General features: G+C 62.4%; 1 protein-coding gene across 1 annotated transcript in view; it reads right to left on the bottom strand.

The window, feature by feature from the left end:
- Positions 1-6,702: 6,702 nt before the first annotated feature.
- The window catches only part of CASZ1 (castor zinc finger 1), a gene marked incomplete at both ends in the record, with an annotated part of 132,724 nt that continues 118,212 nt past the window's right edge, over positions 6,703-21,214 (bottom strand). The window contains 10 exon segments of the mRNA XM_081087046.1: positions 6,703-7,808; positions 10,609-10,750; positions 10,884-11,035; positions 13,316-13,487; positions 14,434-14,632; positions 16,150-16,488; positions 17,349-17,471; positions 17,609-17,763; positions 19,032-19,095; positions 19,327-19,462. Coding sequence (XP_080943172.1) covers positions 6,703-7,808; positions 10,609-10,750; positions 10,884-11,035; positions 13,316-13,487; positions 14,434-14,632; positions 16,150-16,488; positions 17,349-17,471; positions 17,609-17,763; positions 19,032-19,095; positions 19,327-19,462 — 2,588 coding nt within the window.

Genomic DNA, 21,214 nt, shown 5'->3' with positions numbered 1-21,214 from the left:
CGTGCCCCGGGTTTGCGATGCCCCGGCAGGCGGGTGCGTCCCGGGCCGCCCTGTGCAGTCGGCTGCTGGGAAGGGGAGCACTCTGACTGGGGAAGGGGTGCTGAATTTGTAGATTTTGTTTGTTCTGCTGTGGACGGCCATGTCCGATGTTTAAAGGGAACACAGTAAAACCTCTTCCACCCCGTGCAGTTTCCCAGGTACAGGTGTGCTCACGGGCTCACCCACTGTCTGTTCTCTAAATAAAAACGGGAAACTCCTCTTCAGTGTGTGTGGCTTGCTTGTCTCACTGAGAGTGAGCCCTGTGTCCGTGGGGACTCACACCAGGGGGAGCAGAGGGTCTCTAGAGGCTCCTGGCCCTCGGTGCCCAGCCAGGACGCAGGCGCTGGGCTTCGGGTCTGGGCCCAGCACCTCCTCTTCTCTGCTGATTGCCCAGCCCCAGCCCAGCACCCAGTCCCTGCCTCATCCCTGCCCCAGCCCCTGCCCCTGTCCCAGCCCAGTACCCAGTCCCTGCCTCATCCCTGCCCCAGCCCCTGCCCCAGCCCAGAACCCAGTCCCTGCCTCATCCCTGCCCCAGCCCCTGCCCCTGTCCCAGCGCAGAACCCAGTCCCTGCCTCATCCCTGCCCCTGTCCCAGCGCAGAACCCAGTCCCTGCCTCATCCCTGCCCCAGCCCAGCCCAGCCCTGCCCAGAACCCAGTCCCTGCCTCATCCCTGCCCCAGCCCCTGCCCCTGCCCCAGTCCCTGCCTCATCCCTGCCCCAGCCCAGCCCAGCCCTGCCCAGAACCCAGTCCCTGCCTCATCCTTTCCCCAGCCCCTGCCCCTGCCCCTGTCCCAGCCCAGAACCCAGTCCCTGCCTCATCCCTGCCCCAGCCCAGCCCTACCCCAGCCCAGTACCCAGTCCCTGCCTCATCCCTTCCCCAGCCCCTGCCCCTGCCCCTGTCCCAGCCCAGAACCCAGTCCCTGCCTCATCCCTGCCCCAGTCCAGCCCAGCCCTGCCCAGAACCCAGTCCCTGCCTCATCCCTGCCCCAGCCCAGCCCTACCCCAGCCCAGAACCCAGTCCCTGCCTCATCCCCAGCCCCAGCCTGTCCCTTCTCCAACCCCTTCCCTGCACCTGCCCCAGCCTAGAACCCAGTCCCTGCCTCAGCCTCAGCCCCAGCCCAGCCCTGCCCCAGCCCACAACCCAGTCCCTGCCTCAGCCCCAGCCCTGCCCTAGTCCAGAACCCAGTTCCTGCCCCAGACCCCAAGGAGGAAGGGCAGGCGGGAGACGTTTTCTGCAGGGCCTGACCAGCGGGTCCTTGGGAGTTTACTTAATCCTCAGTGTTTCTTGGCCTGTTTGTTTAAAATTGTTTCTGCCAAGGCTCCCAGAGAAGATCTTCAGAGGCTGTGGACAGAGCAGAGGTGCCCATGAAAGCTGCAGGTGGTGACCTCAGCCTCAGGTGGAGTGCTCACCTGGGGTGGACCCGAGTCCTGGCTGACCCCTCCCTGCCCCGGCCGCCTCTCTGGCCCCTGCTTTTCCTGCACAGGCGTTTCCCACCCCAGGACTCTCATCCCCTGCCAGGGCAGACAGTGCCAGGATGGGCGCCACCTTCCTGCATCAGCTGCCCCTCCCCCCCACACTGGGACCCCAGCCCGGGCTCTGGACTGCTGGGTGCCATTCCTGGGTCAGGACTAGTTTCCTCTCAGCGAGCACTTAGTCGATGCCTTTCTATGGGAGAGATTTGATTTCGTACGGAGACGCCGACCCTCTCCCTGCTCCCTGGCTGAAAGGCTCTTTACTGCGTCTTGGAAATGGTGGTGCCTGCTCCCCCCCACCCAGAGCCTGGGGAGTTGTTCCCAGGGGTCAGCAGAGCCAGACCGGCCGCGGGCCCTCGGAGGCTCCCAGCAGGGCCCAGGGGCTGGGAGTCAGGGCAGGGCCTGGGTTCTTCGGTGGGAAAAGGCTCTCGAGGCCAGGGTCCCCCCCAGGGTCCTGGGGGTGCGCGGTGCACAGTCATCTGCCCTGCGCTGGCTCCAGGCTCCTGCCTCCCAGGGTGGCACAGGCCTGGCCTCTGTTCGTTCCCAGCAAGATCCCAGGACTGCTGCCGCCTTGCTCCCTGGAGGCCTGACCCTGACCCTGGGCAGCAGCACTTCGTCCCCCACCCCCTGGCCTTGGGCCAAGGCCACCTGGGGGGCCGGGGCCACCTCGCGTGAAGGTGGCTGGACTAGCTGACCTCGCCTGGGCTGGCTGGGCATGCCGGCCGGCCCCACGGCCAGGGAGGGGGCTGCCCTGTCTCTGCTGGTCCGGGTGGGCTGGGCAAGGCTCCGTGGGCGACTCGGCGGTTAGCAGCACCCAAGCCCTGCCAGGCCTGTGGGAGGTGGGCAGGCATCGAGCGCAGCCTGAGCCTGTGCAGCTGGGTCTGACTCTTTCCAAGAGGCTGCGGAAGTCTTGCATTTGCCCAGTTTGGGTGTAGAGCATCACACCACCACCGCTAATTAAATCCCAGAGTGAAAACATGTTTTACTGCATTTCCCACCGAGTCCAACAAGCCACAGGGAGTGTTGTGGGGCCTGCACCCACTCCGCACGCCTGGGGTGGGGCACCGTCCCAGCTGCAGGCCCCTCCCTCCTGGGGGTGGAGGGCACAGGCTCTGGGCACCAGCTCCTGATGGGTGTGGTGGGCACTTCTGGTCTGGGGCAGTGCCTGGGAGTCAGCACAGTGGGCAGACCCTTGTCCCCTGAGACTTCTCTGAGGGGTGCCTGGGACCCAGTGCCCCTTCCCTGGGCTTGGCACAGGGCCCTGCCTTGTCCTGAGTCTCGTTTGGAAGCTGGCCCTGCCTGTCCACTGTGTGGGGGTTTCCTGAGGTCCACCCGGGGCCCAGAAGACCTGGGGCAACTGAGGAGGGGGCAGTTTGGGGGCATCTACCCTGAGCGCAGCTGAAGTTGGAGCCCCTGGGAGCTGCTCCCCCAAAGCCTTTGTGGGCCCCACCCCACTGCCCCCCATAGCAGCGCCCAGAGGGAGCCCTGTGGTCGCCCCACCCACCCAGCAGCGGAGGGCCAGGCTTGGCTCCTTGCCTTGCCTCGGGCCCACGGGAAGGCTGCTTGGCCCACCAGGGCCCATGAAGCTCCAATAATGGTTTTAATTTGTTGAACTTGTGTTTTATCCCATAAATTAGTCACTGTTTTATTTAACAGAATCGAGATATCCACAAACAATAGGCGAGTTCCAACTTGAACATTTTAATAAGACAGAAAAAAGTATATATTTTCACGTCTGTTACAAACATATTTATGTAAATAGCCCGTGGGCTGCGCTCCAGAGGGAGAAAGGGAAGGGCCTGGGAGCTGGGCGGCGGGAAGGAGCTTCTGTGGTGGGGATGGCGCTGAGCTGGGTGCTGGGTGCTGGGTGCTGGGTGCTGGGCACGCAGGGGCCCGGGGGCACGGGAGAGGCAGCCTGGTCCGAGGCGCCCCGCCAGGGGAGGACCGCGGCGGACTTCCCAGCCCTGTCCCCTCCTCAGGACAGCGGTGTGGTCCCTGCGGGAGTGGCACCCAGTGAGCTGTCCTCAGAGTGGAAGAAGGCGATGGGGGCCCTGGGAGGTCTGGCCCCCTGGAAGGAGGTCGGCTCAGGGCAAAGCTGGCGAGACCGTGCAGAGGATGAGGCTTCATGACGGGTCACCGTTCAGGAGTGTCAGGGTCAGCGAGGCGGGAGGCCTGCACTCTGGGCCAGGCCCCAGGGGAGTGCTCCCACTACCCGGGCTTCTGGGGGAGCCCCAGCCATGGTGCCACCAGGGCCTGGGGCGGGTGGCCACAGACCCGGGAGTTGGCCCCCTCTGGCTCTGCCCCCACGTGCTGCAGGCAGGAGCTGAGCCAGCATCCGGATCGGATCCGGGTACACGCCGTTCCCGGCCCAGGCAGGTCCCTGCAGGAAGGAGGAAGGAGCTGAGGGAGGAGGCAGATGGGTGACCCTGCCAAGCGCCTGCCCAGTAGCCGTGGCTGACAGAGGAGAGGGCTGCCTGGGTGGGGGGCCTGGGGAGCTCGTGGAGCCCGTGGGGTCTTGGCCGGAAGGTGGCTCTTGAGTCTCCTGTGGGGCCTTCAGGCAGGGCTGAGGGAGGCGGCCATCCTTCAGACCGGCCAAGCCCCAGCCCCCACCATCTGCCCCAGCCCCCTGGGGAACTTGGCCTGATCCCAGCGGCGAAAGGTCCTCCCCCTTCTCTCCCAGGGTTGAAGGGTCACCGACACCCCCTCCTCCCTGCCCGGCACACGCAGCTCAGCGGGCTGTGCCACCCTGCACGGATGGGTCACCGCCAGCTGCTTGGGGCTGATTTTAAAAATAAAAGATAACTTGATAGATTTTTTTTTCCAGTTTTTATTGAGTGAAAATGTCAAACCTTGCATCAGTCATGCAAAAAAAAAAAAAATCAAATAAATAAAACACATATATTAAATTTCTAATAGCACTAAATTCAAGTGGAAAAATATTCAGTTCTTAATAACCAGGTGCCGAGGAGACCAGATTCAAGTAATCAGAGCACACGCTGTTCAGTTCGGTTCTCACGTTCTGCATTTTTTGTCTCAGAACCTCTCTATATATCTCTATATATCTATATATGTATATACATATAGATATATACACACATATGTGCATACATATTATTTTATATTTATATATATACACATACATAGTTATAAAACATTAAAAAGAGCATTGGTGGATCAAGCATCGTTTTCCCCACAGAAAGAAAATAAAACAAAAATTACACATTAAAATTCAAAATGAGCTAGCAATGGCTTATAGTCCTAGTGTGCAATATGAAGGTTACAAAAGGCTAGACTTCGCACTGTCGGCGTCTTCTTTTTTCTTTTTTTTGTTTTGTTTTTGTTTGATTTTGCTACATTGAAAAATGTTTTGTTTTTGTTTTTTTTTCTTTACAAAACTTCCTCCACAGACTCCCGGGTCTGTGGCCGGGCACAGTCTGGGCGAGCGCTCAGCAGCACGTGGTGCCCACAGAATTCAGGAGGCTCTGGTGGGGCTGTTCTAGAAACGCGATGTTTCCCGGTGAATCAGGCACACTCCGTCTGACCGTCCTCCCTCCCCGCTCCCTCTCCAGTTCCGATGATCCTGGCTTCTGGCTGTGGGCAGGCCAGAGGACAAAACAGAAAAAAAGAGAGAAAGAGGACGCCACGGCTCCCAGTTGGGTGGGGGTCCCCTTGGAGACCTGTAGGGAGGTGGCTCTGGGTGACAGGCCTTCCCCCAGGCTGGGCCTTGCTCTCTTCCTGTGGCCGGAGTCTCGGGGGCCACCGGAGACCAGCTGGGAGCCTGGAGTGGAGAGGAGGTGGACAGGAGGGCCCGGTCGTGGGTCCCTGTCGCCCTCATAGCCACTGGCCAGGCTGGTGCCTGTCAGGCCGGCCGCTCGGGGCCTGGTGATACCATCTCCAGGAAGGAGGGATGTTTTGAAAAGGGAACCAAATCTGGGTGGGTAACACCAACAAAGAAGCATCCCAAACAAAATAATAAACTGGGAAAGAAAAAAAAAAAAAGCCCTATAAAGCCACACACATAACCGATAGAGAAAAACTCAAATGTTAACTACAAACTTGTATCAATGGTAATAGTCCTTTTCTCTGGCCTCTAAAAAATTCAAGTGAAAAGTTGGAATCGCTTCCCGCCAGTGCTGGTGTAAAGACGGCCCGGCCTGAGGCCTCGGGTACACGCCCAGCAGCCCCAGGAGCCATCGCACCGTCTCCAACCTCGGGGCGGGCGGAGGTGGGGCGGCGCCCTCACCTCCCGCCGGCTTTTTTCTCTTTTTGTTCTATATGTAGAATAATAACCGTGACAGGAAAAATACTGTACAACTTTCTTGCTTTTTTTTCCACTTTGAATATTAAAGCCCCAGTCGCATCTCTCCTGGCTGAGACCTGGTGGGCTCAGCACCTCTTCCTTTAGGAGGGAACACAGCCTTTCCCGAGGCTGGTGCGGGGCAGTCCCCAGGCAGGCCCAGGGCGCCCCTGCCGCCCCCAGCCCTCGGGAGCAGGTGCCCGGCCAGCCCTGCCGTGGGGACAGCGTGGCCAGGGAGCTCCTAATTCCATGAGGTGTCCTCCCAGGCCCTGGACGGTCGCCCTGCTGACGCCTTCGCCCCGCCCTCCCCCAGGGCAAATGGGAGGGCCTGCCAGATGCTACAGGTGCGGCTGCCTCTGGTGGTTACGGGTGGGGGTCCCGGTGACCCCCAGCACCCGACCCCGTCCTGAGCAATAAGGAATCCCACTGGCGTGGGCTTGGGGCCCGGGGAGGATCGCTGGGGGCAGCTGCCCGGGGTCTGCGCCCGCCTCGCCCTCGGGGACCCCTGCTCCCCTCTCCTACCCCGGACAAGAGCACCTAATTCCCTGAAGAAGACCCCCGACCTGCAGCCAGAAAGGGGCCCTCGCAGCCAGTCCTTCCCAACGCGGGGCTGCGCGGGCGGGCGGGCGGGCGGGCGGCGGGCGGGGCGCCCCGGAGCACCAGACAGGCCCCGCCTCTGCCCTGAGACGGACTCGGGGTCCGGAAGCACCGGCGGGGCGGCGAGGGGGGCGAGCCCGGAGCGCCCCCACGCCGGAACCACGACAAACATCTAGCTCTGTACAGAGGGAAGCTTGACGTATAAATACCATTTCTTACAAAATTAATAACAATAATAATAATAAACCCAGGGGCGAGCCCCCGAGGCGGGCGGCCGTCCCCCGCGGGGCCCGGCGGCTAGGGCGAGGCGGCGGCGGGCGCTGCGGGCGCGGGGGGCGCCGGACCGCCCAGGCCGGCCCGCTCCGGGCTCCGCGCGCCCGGCCCCGCCTCGGGCAGCGACTCCTCCGAGTCGGTGCGCAGGTCCTCGTCGTCCTCGTCGTCGTCGTCCTCGTCCTCATCATCCTCGTCCTCTTCGTCCTCGTCCTCGTCCTCCGCCTCCTCGTTCAGCTCCTCCTCGTCCTCCTCGTCCTCCGGGGACGACTCCCCAGCCGCGGGGCCGGGCGCGGGCGCGGGCGCGGGGGCGGGGCCGTCGCGGGCCGCGGGGCCGTCGGGCGGGCCGGGGTCGCCCGCGTCGCCCAGCTCCAGGCCCAGGCCGGCGGCCCTTGGCAGGAAGAGCAGGGAGCCCGCGGGCTCGGGGCCCAGCGACAGCGAGCTGTCCAGGCCTCCGGCCGGGCCGGGCGCGGGGCCCTCGGGGCCCGGCTCGCCGCGCTCCTGCTTCTCGTGCTTGCGCTTGTGCGAGTCCATCTGCGACATGCCCACGACCGTGTGGCGGCAGCCGGGGTAGGTGCAGTGGAAGTGCGAGCACTTGAGCTTGTACTTGCAGTCGGGCACGGCGCAGTCCGCGCTCGAGCTGAACTGGCAGAAGCCGGCCGCGCTGATCACGTCCTGCTTGCCGTGGTGCTTGCGGTGCGCCGTGACCTTGGTGCTGTCCGTGCAGCGGAAGCGGCAGCGCAGGCAGTGGAAGTGCGTGCTGGAGCCCGAGAAGGGGCAGTCGGCGAAGTGGCAGCTCAGCGAGGCCTTGAAGCGCTTGAAGTCGTCCAGCACGAGGTTGTCCACGCGGTCGTGGTGCTGCGCGTGCTTGTACATGTGCGTGCGCCCGCAGAACTTGTAGCCGCAGTTCTCGCGCGTGCAGTGGTAGTGCGTGACCTTGAGCGAGAACTGGCAGGCCGCGTCCTTGCAGTCCTCGTAGAGGTCGAAGCGCCGGAAGCCCTCCAGCATCATGCCCTCGTCCAGCATCTTGCGAGAGGAGGCCGTCTTGCGCCGCTTCCCGAACGGGGACATGTCCTCGATGATCCAGAAGCGCTTCTTGGCCCCCGAGGCGGTCGGCATGGAGATGGTGTTCCCTGGGGAGGGGCGGGGGAGGTCAGTGCGCTGCCGGCACCATGCCCAGGATCCCACCCACGTAGGTCCCGAGTCTGGCAGGGTGGCCAAGAGGGCAGCATTTAGGGACATTCCTTGTCTCCCGAGGCTGTGTAGGGGGGGGCCTCCCACTACCCCCCACCCCCCCAAAGCCCGGAGCCGGGCTTGCCCTTGCGTCATCATGTCTGCAGGGTGACCGCAGGCGTCTGCCCCGGTGCAGAGCGAGCGGCTCTGGGGATGTGGTGGCTGCTTCCTGGCCGGTTTGGGTGGGAAGTGAGGGCCGTCCTGGCGTTAATTGAAGCTGGAGGGGGAATCTAGGTCGGAGCGTAATTACTCAAGTTGGACGGGGGCCAGGACGCCATCATGCGTGGCCTCTAACGAGGGTCAGGCGCCCCTTCTCTGCTGCTAGCCAGTTTCCCTGGGGCCCACCGGTCTGCGTGTGGGACCGCCTACTCGCCAAAGGGATGCCAAGCGCCCTCAGGCTGTAAGTCCTTGCCCCGGAGAGCACCAGACAGAACCTCCTTGGTACCAGAAGGTTCTTTAGGTCTTGCTGGGGTTCTCCGCCCAGTGAGCTGGGAGAGGCAGTTCTGCTGATGGCTGAACTAGAGCCAGCCTCAGGCGGTGGTGGATGGTGCCTATCTGTGCCCACCCCCCGGCCCCAACTGCCTCCCATTGCCGGGGCTGTCCAATCGACCGTGGTTGTGCCCCGTTTCTGGGGGGCACAGCAACCCTCAGAGCTGCAGCGGGAGGGGAGACCAGCCCCTTGGCTGCACAGTCAGGGGAAGGGGCAGCAGACCTGTGCTCCCTGCCCCACACCCCAGAAACAACAGAGAAGCCCCCAGGCCTAGCCCACGGGGGCGGGGGGGAGGTGTGGACATCCTCCAGGCTCTTCCCACATGGCTTGCCTGCCAGACCCCCCTGAACCTGCCTGGAATGCCAGCCTCCATGGCACCACCCTGCGGCACTGTCCATTCGGGACCCAGTCACCACCCTTAGCAGGTGAAGAGACACCAAGGATTGCAGTGAGGTGGGGGCCCTGGGAGGACAAGGGAGGGCCTGGGGCCTGGAGAGCCAGGTGGGTGAGGAGGGGCTACTTTGGGGGTGAGGTCACGGGCTCCATCTGGTTATGCCGGCAACGGAGCTTTTCACGGGCTGCATTCCACATGGGGAACCCCCTGCCCCGCTCTCAGCCGTACACTGGGGCTGGCACTCAGGTAGAATGTGAGGCGAGAATGAATGGAGGGAGAGCCGGTGACAACTCCATCAAGGGGCAGGGGAGGGCAGGTCCCTCCGTGAGGAGCAGCAGACACTGGGTGGGCCAGGAGGCAGCTCTGCCATTGCGCATGGCGCGGGGCTTGGGCACAAATGCCCCCTCTTCTTGCTTGGCTCCACGGTTGAGGGTTCAGGCTGGTGTCGGGACGCTCAGAACCCCGAGCAGGTCCCAGGCTCCCGCAACCTTCCCAAGAACACCTTCTGCCTCCCTGTGCCAGGCGCCAGGTGAGCTCCCAGGCCCAGAAGGGCCAGGCTCTGGCCTAGGAAGCTGGGGGTGAGGCAGGCACAGCCTCTTGGGGCTCTGGCCAGTTGCGGAGATGGGGTGAATCCCAGGGGGACCCTGGTGGCGACCTTGTGCCCTGCCCAGTCTGAGCAGCAGCTGAGAGGAGCGGACCTCGGGTGAGAGACTCGGCTCTCTGGTCTCGAGGGCGCTGGGCTGTGAGGGGCAGGGGATGTCCCTGTCCTGGGCCCAGAGGCCACAGAGGAAGGCTCGGTCCTGAGCCCCGGCCTCGAGGGTTGGCTGGGGCGACAGACACTAGTGAGAGGGCACGTGTGCGTTACCTGCAGCATCCTGAACTAGGGGGACGTCACTTTTTACTGGAGTTGGAGTGGCAGTGACGGGCGGGAAGCTGGGCTGGCTGCTGATGGGGTGGGCCAGGCCCCGGGTGGCTCCGAGAGTGGCACTGAGCAGAGAGTATGAGAGACAGGGTGGAGAGAAGAGGCAGGGGAGGGCGGGGAGGGGCGCCCGGAGCACGGCCGGGGGGAAGGACGGGGCCAGTGGGGGCTGCGGAGCCACGCGGGCAGCCTGGTCACCGGCGGAGGCGGCAGGAGGAGGAAGAGGAGGAGGAGGAGGAGCCGGGCAGCCTGGAGAGGGTGGAGAAAAGCAGAAAACAAAACAAAAACACACACACACACACACAAAAACAAAGAAGAAACAAACAAAAAAGAACCAAAATGAGAAACCCAATGGTAGAAGCAAGTATGATATGAAAATGTGTGGACAGGTGAGGAGCAGAGAGGTGCCACGGAGAAGAGAGGGAGGAGGTGGCGGAGACAGACTGGGAGCGAGGCAGTGCACGGGCTGGGCGAGGGCCTGGGGCCCAAGGACCGTGCTGGGGCCAATGGCAGAAGGGCCAGAAGAGGTGCCAGGGCTGGGTGGGGCGGGCGCCTGCCTCGGCCCTGGGCACTCCAGCCTGCTCACTGGCTGGGGGCTAAGCTGCTCTATTCCGTGGCTCCAAGCCTGGGCCGCTCCTGGGAGCTGAGACCGAGGGCAGATGCTGGGGAGTGGGCAGGATGGCAGCCGGTGGCCTCAATGACCCACGTCCCAGACCCCTGCACACTGGCCTGCCCTCCTTTGAGGCCACTTGGCCATGAACTTCCTGTCCTAACATGGGCTCAGCAGTGCTGGCCTTGGGAGGAAGGGTCTGGCCGAGGCCGGGAGCTCCCAGGTCCCCTCTGCCCTTCCGGGCCTGCCCCTCGCCCGCTGTCTGCTTGTCCCCGGTGGCCGCTCACCTGCGGCTGTGCTCTCGTTGCCCACAGGGGTGCTGGAGCAGCTCCGGTCCATGGTGGACGACTCGGAGGACACGGCGCCCGGGCTGCAGCCGGTGTAGTCCATGTACTCATCTGTCTCCGTGTCCATCAGGCTCGGGGGGCCCTGAAAGGAAGCGGGGGGCCCTGAGAAAGCCGGGCTGTGGGCAGGCTGTCCGTTCAGGCGGCGCGGCCCACCGCCGGGCAGCGGGCGCGGGACCCTGGGTGGACGAGGGGCGGCCTGCGGGCTGGACCCTCACCTGGGAGGCGGGCACGCGGTCGAAATTCTTCCCCAGCATCCTCCGCATGTGCTTGCGGGCGTGGGAGGTCATCTGGTGCTTGAGGAGGAAGGAGAACTGGCAGCCCTCGCGGATGCAGTGGAAGTGGCTGTTCACCTGGTTGTACTTGCAGCCTGTGGGCACAGCCCCCTCGGCGTGAGCCTCCCCGGCCAGCGCTCAGGGCACCTGCTGCGTGCCAGGCACTGTTCTGGGCACGGGGAAGTGTGGCCAACAGGGCAGATATCATCTGGGGAAAGGGCACCGTCCCCGGGGTGGCATTCCTATCAGGAGGGCCTGTACCCCACCCCACCTCCAGGAAATTAGGCCACTGGGCTGTCCAAAGCCGGGGCCTCCCCTCCAGCCTAGCGTAGAGGCACGTGACCCCCGTCCCCTACCCCAAACACTGAGAGGTCCGTGGGCTCCAGGGCAAGGGGCCCTAATGACCTGTCCACTAGATTAGCCACCTCCCAGCGAGCCACCTGTGCCCTCGCCCCCGATGGGGAGCCTGCGTGCTGCCAGCCCCCAGACCTTGTTTAATGGCTGCAGCTGGCTGGCCCTCGCCCTGCCCCCTCCTACCTCTGCTTTGCTTTGGGCTGAGAACAAACAGAACAGGCGGGATTGAAACAGTATCAGCAAAGGGCAGGTGAAGGCCTGTCCGTTGCCATGGCACCTGAGCTGGCCAGGTGTCTTATATCATCCCCCAGCTTTGTTTGGCCCCAGCTACCACCCAAAACACCCCAAGTTGGGTAAATAACAGCAACTACAGAATCCCCTGACACCTGCAAACTGAGCCCAGGACCGGCCTAGGCCACCCCGTGTTGACATCTGTTGCCATGGTTACCAACCCTCTCCCAGGCCATGGATTCTTTTTGAATTAATACGTGAAGGAAAGGTTTGTTCTCAGCCTTCCCCTATGGAAGGGCCAGTCAGCAGCAGGCAGTGGCCCCACCTATGCTCCCCCAAGTCCCTGCTGCCATGACCACCTGAGTCACAACAGGGCTCGCCCACAGAGCAGGTGTCTGCCCAGCCTGCTGGCTACCACCTGCCTCCAGGCTCCAGTCCCTTCTTGGGCAGATTCTTGCCCCACCGCTGCAGCCTGTGAACACCAGGCGCTGCCCTCCTGCCTGCTGGCCCTGGAGGCCCCTCCCCAAGGCACCCCCAGGGCAAACTCTGGGAAGCCCGGTTCCCGGTTCCGGGGCCAGGGGACAGCTTCCCTGCTGGGGGTCCAATTCTCGGCAGCAGAGTTAACACGCAGGCACCTCCTGCAGAGCTTGGGGCCCTTTGTGGCCTCTTCTTCCCAGCCCCATGGCCACTTCCCTCTGGGTCACCCCAAGTCAGAGAAGCTGGGCTTAGCCCGCCGTGCACGTGCTGTCCACAAGGTTCCTGGCACTGAGCACAGTGCCGGCCACAGCAGATGACAAAAGCACTTTGGCTGCTGCTGCCTTCACACCCCCCCCCCCCCAGCCCTCCCAGCCCCGCCTCGCCCCAGGGCCGCCTGCAACAGCGTAGAGCTTGGAACGTGGCTGTTCCCAATGAACCTCTGCCGAATGAATGAACGAACCACTGAACAAACCACGGCACATGTTAGACAAAACCCTCGCAGCTGAAGCCATGGACAAAGATGCCAGGACAGGAACCTCGGGAGCTCCCCACACTCACTGGGAAGCCCTCTTGAAAGGCAAAGAGCCCGGGCGGTGTGGCTCAGTGGTTAAGCGTCGACTTATGAACCAGGAGGTCACGGTTCGATTCCCGGTCAGGGCACATGCCCGGGGTGATGGGCGTGCAGGAGGCAGCCGATCAATGATTCTCTCTCATCATTGATGTTTCTATCTCTCTCACCCTCTCCCTTCCTCTCTGGAATCAATAAAAAAAATTTTAAAGCCCTGATCGGTTTGGCTCAGTGGATAGAGCATCGGCCTGGGGACTTAAGGGTCCCTGGTTCAATTCCGGTCAGGGGCATGTACCTTGGTTGCGGGCACATCCCCAGTAGGGAGGTGTGCAGGAGGCAGCTGATCAATGTTTCTCTCTCATCGATGCTTCTGACTCTCTGTCCCTCTTCCTTCCCCTCTGTAAAAAATCAATAAAATATATTTTTTAAAAAAATTTTTTTAAAAAAAGAGAGAAAAGAAAGAGAAAGAGAACCAAGTCCAGGCCTGGACACCTGATGAGGGCCAGGCGCTTCCCCAGGTGGGCCTGTGCTCCAGGTCACCGCACCCCCTTCCCATGGGCTCCTGGGTTTTGACGGCTTCCCCAGTTTGACGATGCCTGGCTTGTGATGTCTGTGACATTTTTAAACAAAATATGGAGCCTGACGTGTGGGGGCAGGAGGTAGGTGCCAAGAGAAGGGCCCCGGGGGCCAGGGCCCCAGCCCCGCCGCCTGCTGCACGTGCCCGCCCCGGCCCGGCCGTCGGTACCTAGCCGGCCGCACTCCTCGCGCTTGGTGAAGTACTTGAACCCGTTGGCTGCCCGCCGCTCAGCTTTCTCGTGCTTCTTTATGTGCCACGGCAGCTTGGTGGTGATGTTGGTCACGAAGCAGCAGCCCGTCCGGAGGCAGTGGTAGTGGCCGCGCATCCGGAACTCGCAGTGCTGCGGGAGGGAGGGGGGCGGGCCGGGTGGGCAAACTCGGTGCGTCCCACCTGCCCAGGCCGGTGGGCGGCGGCAGGACCCCGGCCTTCGTGTTCTTCCGTGCTCAGGATCCGAACACACAGCCGGGTAAGGACCTTTCACTCGCTAAAAGACAGTCCGCCCCTTTTGCCATTTGACTAAAACAGTGGCGGTGAACCTTTCGAGCTCGGCGTGCCAGCATTTTGAAAAACCCTAACTTAACTCTGGTGCCGTGTCACATATAGAAATTTTTGGATCTTTGCAACCCTAGTAAAACAAAGACTGACGTTTTTGATATTTATTTTCTATATTTAAATGCCATTTAACAAAGAAAAATCAACCAAAAAAATGAGTTCGCGTGTCAGAGGGGTCATAGGTTCGCCATCACTGGACTAAAACATCCTGCCTGGTATTGAGGGCATTTTTCTCTAGACCCACACCCAGAGCAGACATCACCAATCTATCCTGGCACTCTTCTCTGTATGCCCAGACCGAGGCAGACATCACTAATTTATCCTCGCACTTCCCCGTGCCCAGATCTAGGTCTGGATTCCTCTAGAGGTTCACCATGAATCTGACCTGCCCTTCCCGTCTGGGCACGGACAGCCAATCTCTTTATGTGTCCAAGGCGCCTCTTTTAAATCTAGGCCTTTGGGGAAAGGGAGCCTCGCTAGTTCCAGGAGGCGGAATGATGCCAACGTTACCCCTGAGGCTTAGGATGAAATGACAGACTTCACCAACCACCACCAATCCGAACCCCTGCCCAGGGCCGCCAGGGCCCAGGGGCAGACAGTGTCCTTTCCAGAATCTGAAGGAGGCCAGTTCCAAGAGGGCGTGAGGAACAGCCTCTGCCAGGAGGGGTTGTCCTGGGGCCGGACCCTCCCCGCAACCTCCCGGCCCCGCCCCGCCTCCCCCCTCCACTGCTGACCTGGTTGGGACAGAGACACTGCAGGGAGTAGTAAGCGAACTGGTCTCGCACGTTCACCAGGTTGTTGTTGGGGTTGATGTGGTCCAGGCAGTGGGACTCGGCCTTGCCGGAGGTCTTGCAGACGTACTTGCAGTTCCCAAAGAGACAGTGGAAGTGGAACTTGTTGGCATACTTGCAGTCCGTCGCCAGGCAAGGATCGCTGGAACGAAACCACAGCCCAGAAGGTCATTGGCATTCCCGGTGCCCGCCCCGCTGGTGTCCTGCCATTTGCCCATGTTGGGGTTCTGCTCCCCAGTCCCTGGTGGTGCAATCAAGAGGAATGGCCCCTGGGCTGCCCTCCTGCTCAACAGGATGATTCAGTCTGTGGAGACTACAGATCCCAGCATGCATTCTTGCCTTCTTTTTGGAGCTCTGAAGGTGCACAAGGGATCACAGTGTGCAGGCTGCCCAGAGCATTGCATGCTGGGACTTGTAGTTTCCACGGCCACACCTCAGGATTACAGATAAGGATGTCTGCAATGACTTCTTGGATATGAAAATGAGGGATGGTGCTGCCAGCCCTGGCGGGATGCCAGTGAGGCCTGGCTGTCATGGCACAGGCAAGGCCCTGGATGTGGCTGACTGACAGGGTGCAGATGGGCGGGTAGCCCTACCAGGAAGTGTGGCTACCATGGGGCCTTGGCCAGTGGGAATGGGCACCTGAGGTCAGGTCCTGCTGAGGGTCATACTTGCTAGGACTCCCAGGTCAGCTGGGGGCTTGGGGCACCCATCTGCTCACAGAACCTAGGCCAGCCGAGTGACGGGGCTGGCAGGGGCGGGAGGAATGCCGGGTGGAACCCCCGTAGCTGGCCTGCCCTGGGAGTGGCAGCCCCTGCCCCGGAGCTGGGGGTCCCGGGCTGCAGACAGGCGTGGAGGGTGCTGCACTCCGGCCTTCTGCCCTGGCTGCAACTCAGCTGCCCCCACATCGGCCCGGTGGGAACTCTGACCAAGTCTGGAAAACTTGGGGGGCTGCCGCTGTGGGGAGGTGAGTGGGGGAAGGGAAGCTGGGGAGGGGCGGAGACGAGTGCAGGTCCCCTCCAGGCTGTGGGCCCAGCCCCGGTGCTCAGAGAGGGAGGACAGCTGCCACTCAGGCGGTGTATGTTCACATCCAATTTATTACTTTTATTGAGAACAGGAAGCCGCACACATCATGATACAGAGTCACCGTTCTCGCCGCAAGTAGCCACCACCGTCCAGTGAGGAGGTCCCTTCCCCCCCTGGAGCTCAGACCCGGTGCCGGTGGCCGTGGGCCTGGAGTGGGGCCCAGCCCTCACCCCCCGGGACCGAGGCCTTCGCTTGCCCTGCCAAGGCTCAGCCAGGCCGCGAGCCGCCGAGGAGCCCACAGGTTGCCCGGAGGGAGGGCAGCCTTCCCCGCGGGCAGGCCCGCCACTCCGGCCCCCTGCGTCGGTCCTTGCAGGGTCACCACTGGCCTCTGGAACAGCGGCCACCACCACCACCATCTCCCCCACCCTGGCCACCTGCTCTGGGCACAGGAAGTGGGTCAGAGCAGCAGCATCTTTGGCTACAAGGACAATGCCTGATGACCGGGTCCCAGAGAGGCCGGGGACGGCCAGGGCTAGCTGCAGGCCGGGCGGCAGCGCCCTCGCCGGTCCTCGCCAGCACCTACTCCCGAGACACGCGGGGGACACAGGACTCCCGGGTCATCGAGGGACTCACTTCTCCTGGAACTGGAGGAATCCGGGTTTGACCTGGGGCTTGGCGTTTTCTAGAGAAGTCGTTGCCAAGGGCGAAGTGGGCAGGTGAGGCACTGACGTTGGAATCTGAGGCATCTGGGGTATGGTGGAAGCCAGCTGCTTCCAGGCGAGCAGGGTGGGGGCGGAGGGCACCGCGGCCAGGCTGGGAGTGGGTCCCTCCAGAGAGGACACCGTGGCCGTGGTGACGGGCGGCGCCGGCGGGGATGAGGGGGCCAAGGAAGGTTTGGTCTCAGCAGCCGAGGTCGGGAAGGAGGTCTCCGCGTTGCCTTTCGCGGCTCCTCCCTCCGTCCGGAAGTGGAAACTGCAAGAGGCAGAATGGGGGTCTCAGGTGTGCAGCGGGAGGGCCCCCCTGGGCAGGTCCGCCCTCCCCTGCTGGGCGGGCCTGGGCGTGGCAGGCCTGCCTGTCTCAGAAGCCCAGAACAGTGTCCCCATGTCACTCCCAGTGCCAGCCGCCGCCAGCAGGGAGGGGTTGAGCGGGAGCTGTGCCCTCCAGTCCTGAACTCTGGCTTCTGGCTCAGTCCTAGCACACCTTCCTGCCGTGACCTCTGTCCCTACTCCTCCCCACACGGAGGGGGCTGGTGGACAGCAAGCCCTGGCCTCATGAAGCCCATCCTTCCAGAACCTGCTCCGAAATTTAAAGGTGGGTCTTGGTATTTAGTCGCCTCTTCTGCTGACTAGCAGCTGGGGCTGTGTAGCAGTGAGCCTGATCCGGCGCAGGGAGCAGGGACGAGCTGTTTGAAATGACTGTAAGTTCTGGGTTCAATTACAATAGGCGCCGGGCTTGCCGCTTTTCAGCTCAATGGGTTTCACAAATTAACTTCTTTATTTTTAGGTCAAAGAGAATTGACAAATGCAATGTTTGGGCTTGGAAAGGCCTTCTCCGGGGGTCCCTGCCCGGTCAGAGCTGGATCTCTGCAGCTGGCTCTGCAGGCAGCGCCTGGGGTGGGGCTGGGGCTGCCCTGGGCCTGGTGAGCTGGGAGGACAGGCTGGGCAGAGCCTGGGAAGCATGGGGAAGCCTGCATCTGAGAAGAAGCCAGCGCAGCGTCTGGGGTCTGGTGGGAAATGGACATGGGTCCTCCAGCCCCACGGGGCCCCGAGCTGAGCATGGATAAATACGTGCGGCTGGGTTTAAATGGGCCCCTTCCTGGGACCCCAACTCACTTGGCATGCTTGATGGCCCCGTCCAGGGTGCTGAAAAGCGCGCCGCACTCCTCCACCACGCAGTGGAAGTGGGCCTTGTGAAGGAAGTCACACTGGGCGTCGCAGAAGTCCTTGGTACCGAACCTGGCCAGGGGAGCCGGCTGGTTAGAGGAGACCCTGGCGCTCCGGTGAGGCCGGGTGTGCCGTGTGGCTGGGCGCCGGCCACCAGGACAGGTGGCCTGGCCTTTCCCTCCCCCTGGCTCTCCCCGCTGGCCCCTCACCTGCGAAGGTACAACTTCCAGGGCTCTGGCAGCTTCTCCTGAACCAGCGCCTTCGCAGCCTTGCCCAGGAAGGGCAAGGCCTCCACATTAGGACTCCCCTCTGCTTCCGTCTTGATGTTCAACAGGCTGCCGAGGTTGGGGTTGCCCTGAGACATCTGTGGGGAGGACAGGGGCCATGCTTGGGGCTGGGGGGCCTCAGGACACAGACCCGCTGCCCTGGGAGTGGCAGTAGCTCTGGACCCCTTGGGACTCTCACACCGACCAGAGCCGGCAGTGCTGCGAAGAGCTCTCTCTGAATGGACGCTGCCCGGCCCGGCCCTCGGAGGGGCCAGGGCTCCCGCACACACCCCGTGCTGCTGGGCCCCGGGCGGGCACACGCTCCAGCCCAGCTTTCCCCAGACTGCCCGGCTCCCTCGCTATTTTCCTGCCAGGTTTTCAAAAGAAGTGCAAGAGGAGGAGGGGTGGGGGACCCCTACGAATTTCTTGAGAACAAGAGAAGGCACACAAAGGAGGAGCAGCGAGGAGGGAGGGGGCTCCCGGGGTCAGACGGAGACAGCTGGATGCTGCTGGGCGAGGAGGGGGAGGGCGCGCGTGTGCGCACGCAAAGGCTTGCCGCTTGCCGGAGGCTCCGACAGGAAGGGACGAGGGGGTGCAGGGGGCAGTGACCTAAGGAGGAAAGAGAAGAGCACAGAGCCACCAGGAGAGGGAGGGAAGGGAGAGGCACCAGGTGCTGGGCAGGGGGCAGGGGGCAGAGGGCAGGGGGCAGGGGGCAGGGGGCAGAGGAAAGCGGGAGGCTCCTTCCCGGCCAAGGGCCCGGCCAGGGCTCCCGCCCGTGAGGTCTGGCCCAGGCCCGGCTCCCTCCTCAGCAGTCACTTGTGAACAGTAACCAAATTAATCTTGCTGTAGTCAAATTTATCACGTGAAGGGGGAGAATGTATTTGAGATGATGTATAATTTACAAAGACCCTGCATTATTTAAAATAAATATTCCGAGCGACCTCTGCGAAGGCGTCCGAGACCATCACTCAGCCCGAAAAGTGGGGGTTGATGCTTTGCTCCCACTTGGGGCCCCCTCCCCCGCCCTTTCTTAAACAAACAAAACATATATATAAAATAAATGAAATGAATAACTAACAGCGGGGGAAGTTGGAGGGCTCCGGAAAAGCTTTAGGAGCCCTCCATCTGAAGGGGAGAAAGGGGTGTTGGAGGCTGGGATATATTTCTTCAGCCAGTTCATTAAATTAATTTGTAAGCAGTGGCTCTGAAATTATATCCGATGAAAAATGGCCTCAAAATTTAAATGGTACAAACTCATCTTATTAGAGGCAAAACATTAAAAAACAAACACATCCCCCCCACCCCCCAGCGCGGCTTTAATTTCTCCGGGCGGGGGGACGGGAGGCGTGTGATGGATGGTTCTTACCTTATTCATAAGCGAGGATAAAAGAGATGAATTTGCCGGGACTGCGTGGCCATTTGATTCATTACTGGAACACACAAACCAAGGGGCTTTAGCTCAGACGGACGTGGGACTGAGCCCGGAGCCTCGCCCCTCCCAGCCCAGCCCGGCCCGGGCCTGGGGCTCCGGCCAGCGGCTGCACCTGCCAGGAGGGAGCGGACCCCCCGCCCGGAGGGCTGGGCCCCTGTGCCCGGTGGGGTCTGGCTCCCCCGAGCCTCCCGCAGGGGAGCAGAGCAGGGAGGCCCCGGCCTCGCCTCACCTGGGGTCCTTCACAGTCAGGTCTACACTGCGGTCCTGGGAGGCCTCGTGGGAACCTGGGGCACCAGCGTTCTCACCAGGCTCCTGCGTCACCGGGGCCGGGGGGAACCTGGCGGGGGAGGCCTGCTGCCCATTTCCTACAGGGGAGGGGAGGGAAGACGGTGTTAGAGGGGCTGAGGGCTGCCTGTGGGCGCCCGCCGGAACCCCCCGGAGGGCGGGCAGCGTGCCGGGTGGGCTGGGGCCCCCGGGAGCCCTGGCTGCCGGTCAGCGGTTCTCCCCGCTGACGTGATCGCCGGCGACGCGTACCCCTGTGTGGCAATTCTTCAAGTGATAATTATTGCAAAATTATGTCAAAGTTGTCCAGGCTCAGGGCCTCCTGGATGAGCAGGGCGGGGGGCTGGGGAGGGGGCCGGGACGGGCGTGGGGGCCCTTCATTTTCTCCACCGACTGTCACAGCCAATTTGTGGGGCTGCCGCTTAGGCTTTTATTAAAGACTCCGTTAACGCTGAGGGGAAGTGGCAGGTCTAGACTGGGAGCGGCGCCCCCTCCGCGGGTCCCCTTCCCACTGTTGCCGGGGCGACGGCCCTGCCTTGCACTGAGCATGCCTAGGAGGGGCATCTGCCGGGTCAGGGCGATGGGAGCTGACAGCCAATCGGGGCGGTTCAAACTACGTGACCTCGCCCGTCAAGCTGTCCGGGACGGAGATGAGGCTGGGCGGCCCCGGTCGGTGGGAGCCGTGGGGTGTGGACGTGGCCGGGCGGGCAGAGGATTCGGGAGGCCACGCCGAGAAGGGGCACGAGAAGCCGCTGACAGGCACATGTCCGCCGAGCCTTTCTCCATCATCCCCCAGTGACTGAAATATTAATCTGCCCCCGGGCGCTGCAGCTGACAGAGAGCTGCTTCAGACAGCAAGTGGCATTTTATTAAAAAGTAAGGAGAGCGAGCCCTCTCCTCTTGGCCTGACCTTTCTTTTGGGGAAAGGAGATTTTTCTATTGAAACGGAAGCACTTGACAGTCTGGCCGCTGAGCCAGTGTGGCCTTGCAGGAGGGGGGCGTGGCCCCAGGCAGTCCCGCCATGTCCCTCCTGGGAATGTCAGGTGAGTCACTCCAAGCTGCCGGCTGACAGGAGTGCCCGTTGGGGACGAGACAGTTTTCAGAACTCAGGGTGTCCACATTCCGGCAGCTCTCCAGTCACTTGCCCAAGGTCCCCAGGGAAAGAGGGCCCGCCCCCTGTCAAGCACTGGCGGCCCTCGGGGGGCTTGGGGGAGGGGGTTCTGGGCCACAGGGACCCTCAGTCATGGCCGATCGCAAGACAGTCTCGCGGGGAAGGGGTGCGCGGGCTCAGGAGCCGGACTGCTGGGGTCTGAGGCTCAGCTTCGCCTCCTCCTAGCTGTGCCCGGGCACAGACCAGCCCACACTCCGTCAGCCCCACAAGCGGGGCTTCTGCCTCTCTTCTTCCCTGCCACGTGCCTGGCACCGCTCGGCGCCCAGGCCTCAGCAAGCACCAGGGGTTGTCGAATGAATGAATGAATGAATGAGTGAATGAAGTGAGCCACGCCCCAGACCTGAGCCAACTCTTCTCAGGGATTTGACTAATGCTAATCGCCCGGAAGTGGGAAAAGGAGAGGCATGAGGGACACAGAAAAACCAAAAAATTCCAGAAGCAGAAACAATTATAAAAGAGCAGGAAACATGAGCGAAAGGAGGCCCCCCCTCCCGGTGGGCCAGCGGGGGGTGGGGGGGGACAGATGTGACCAGCTCCCCGGCCCCCATGAGGGAGCCAATGGTGAGGCTGAAATGAAAGGAATGCCCAGTCCCTGGGCTGCACCGGCCACTCCAAGCCCAGCCCTCAGCAGCTGCCTGTGCGGGGCTGCGTGCGGACAGTGCGG

Source organism: Myotis nattereri (genome assembly GCF_964212035.1).
Source record: "Myotis nattereri genome assembly, chromosome: 3".
NCBI classification, from domain to species: domain Eukaryota; kingdom Metazoa; phylum Chordata; class Mammalia; order Chiroptera; family Vespertilionidae; genus Myotis; species Myotis nattereri.
Note: the sequence above shows the minus strand (reverse complement) of the source record. Positions and strands in the feature narration are given on the sequence as shown.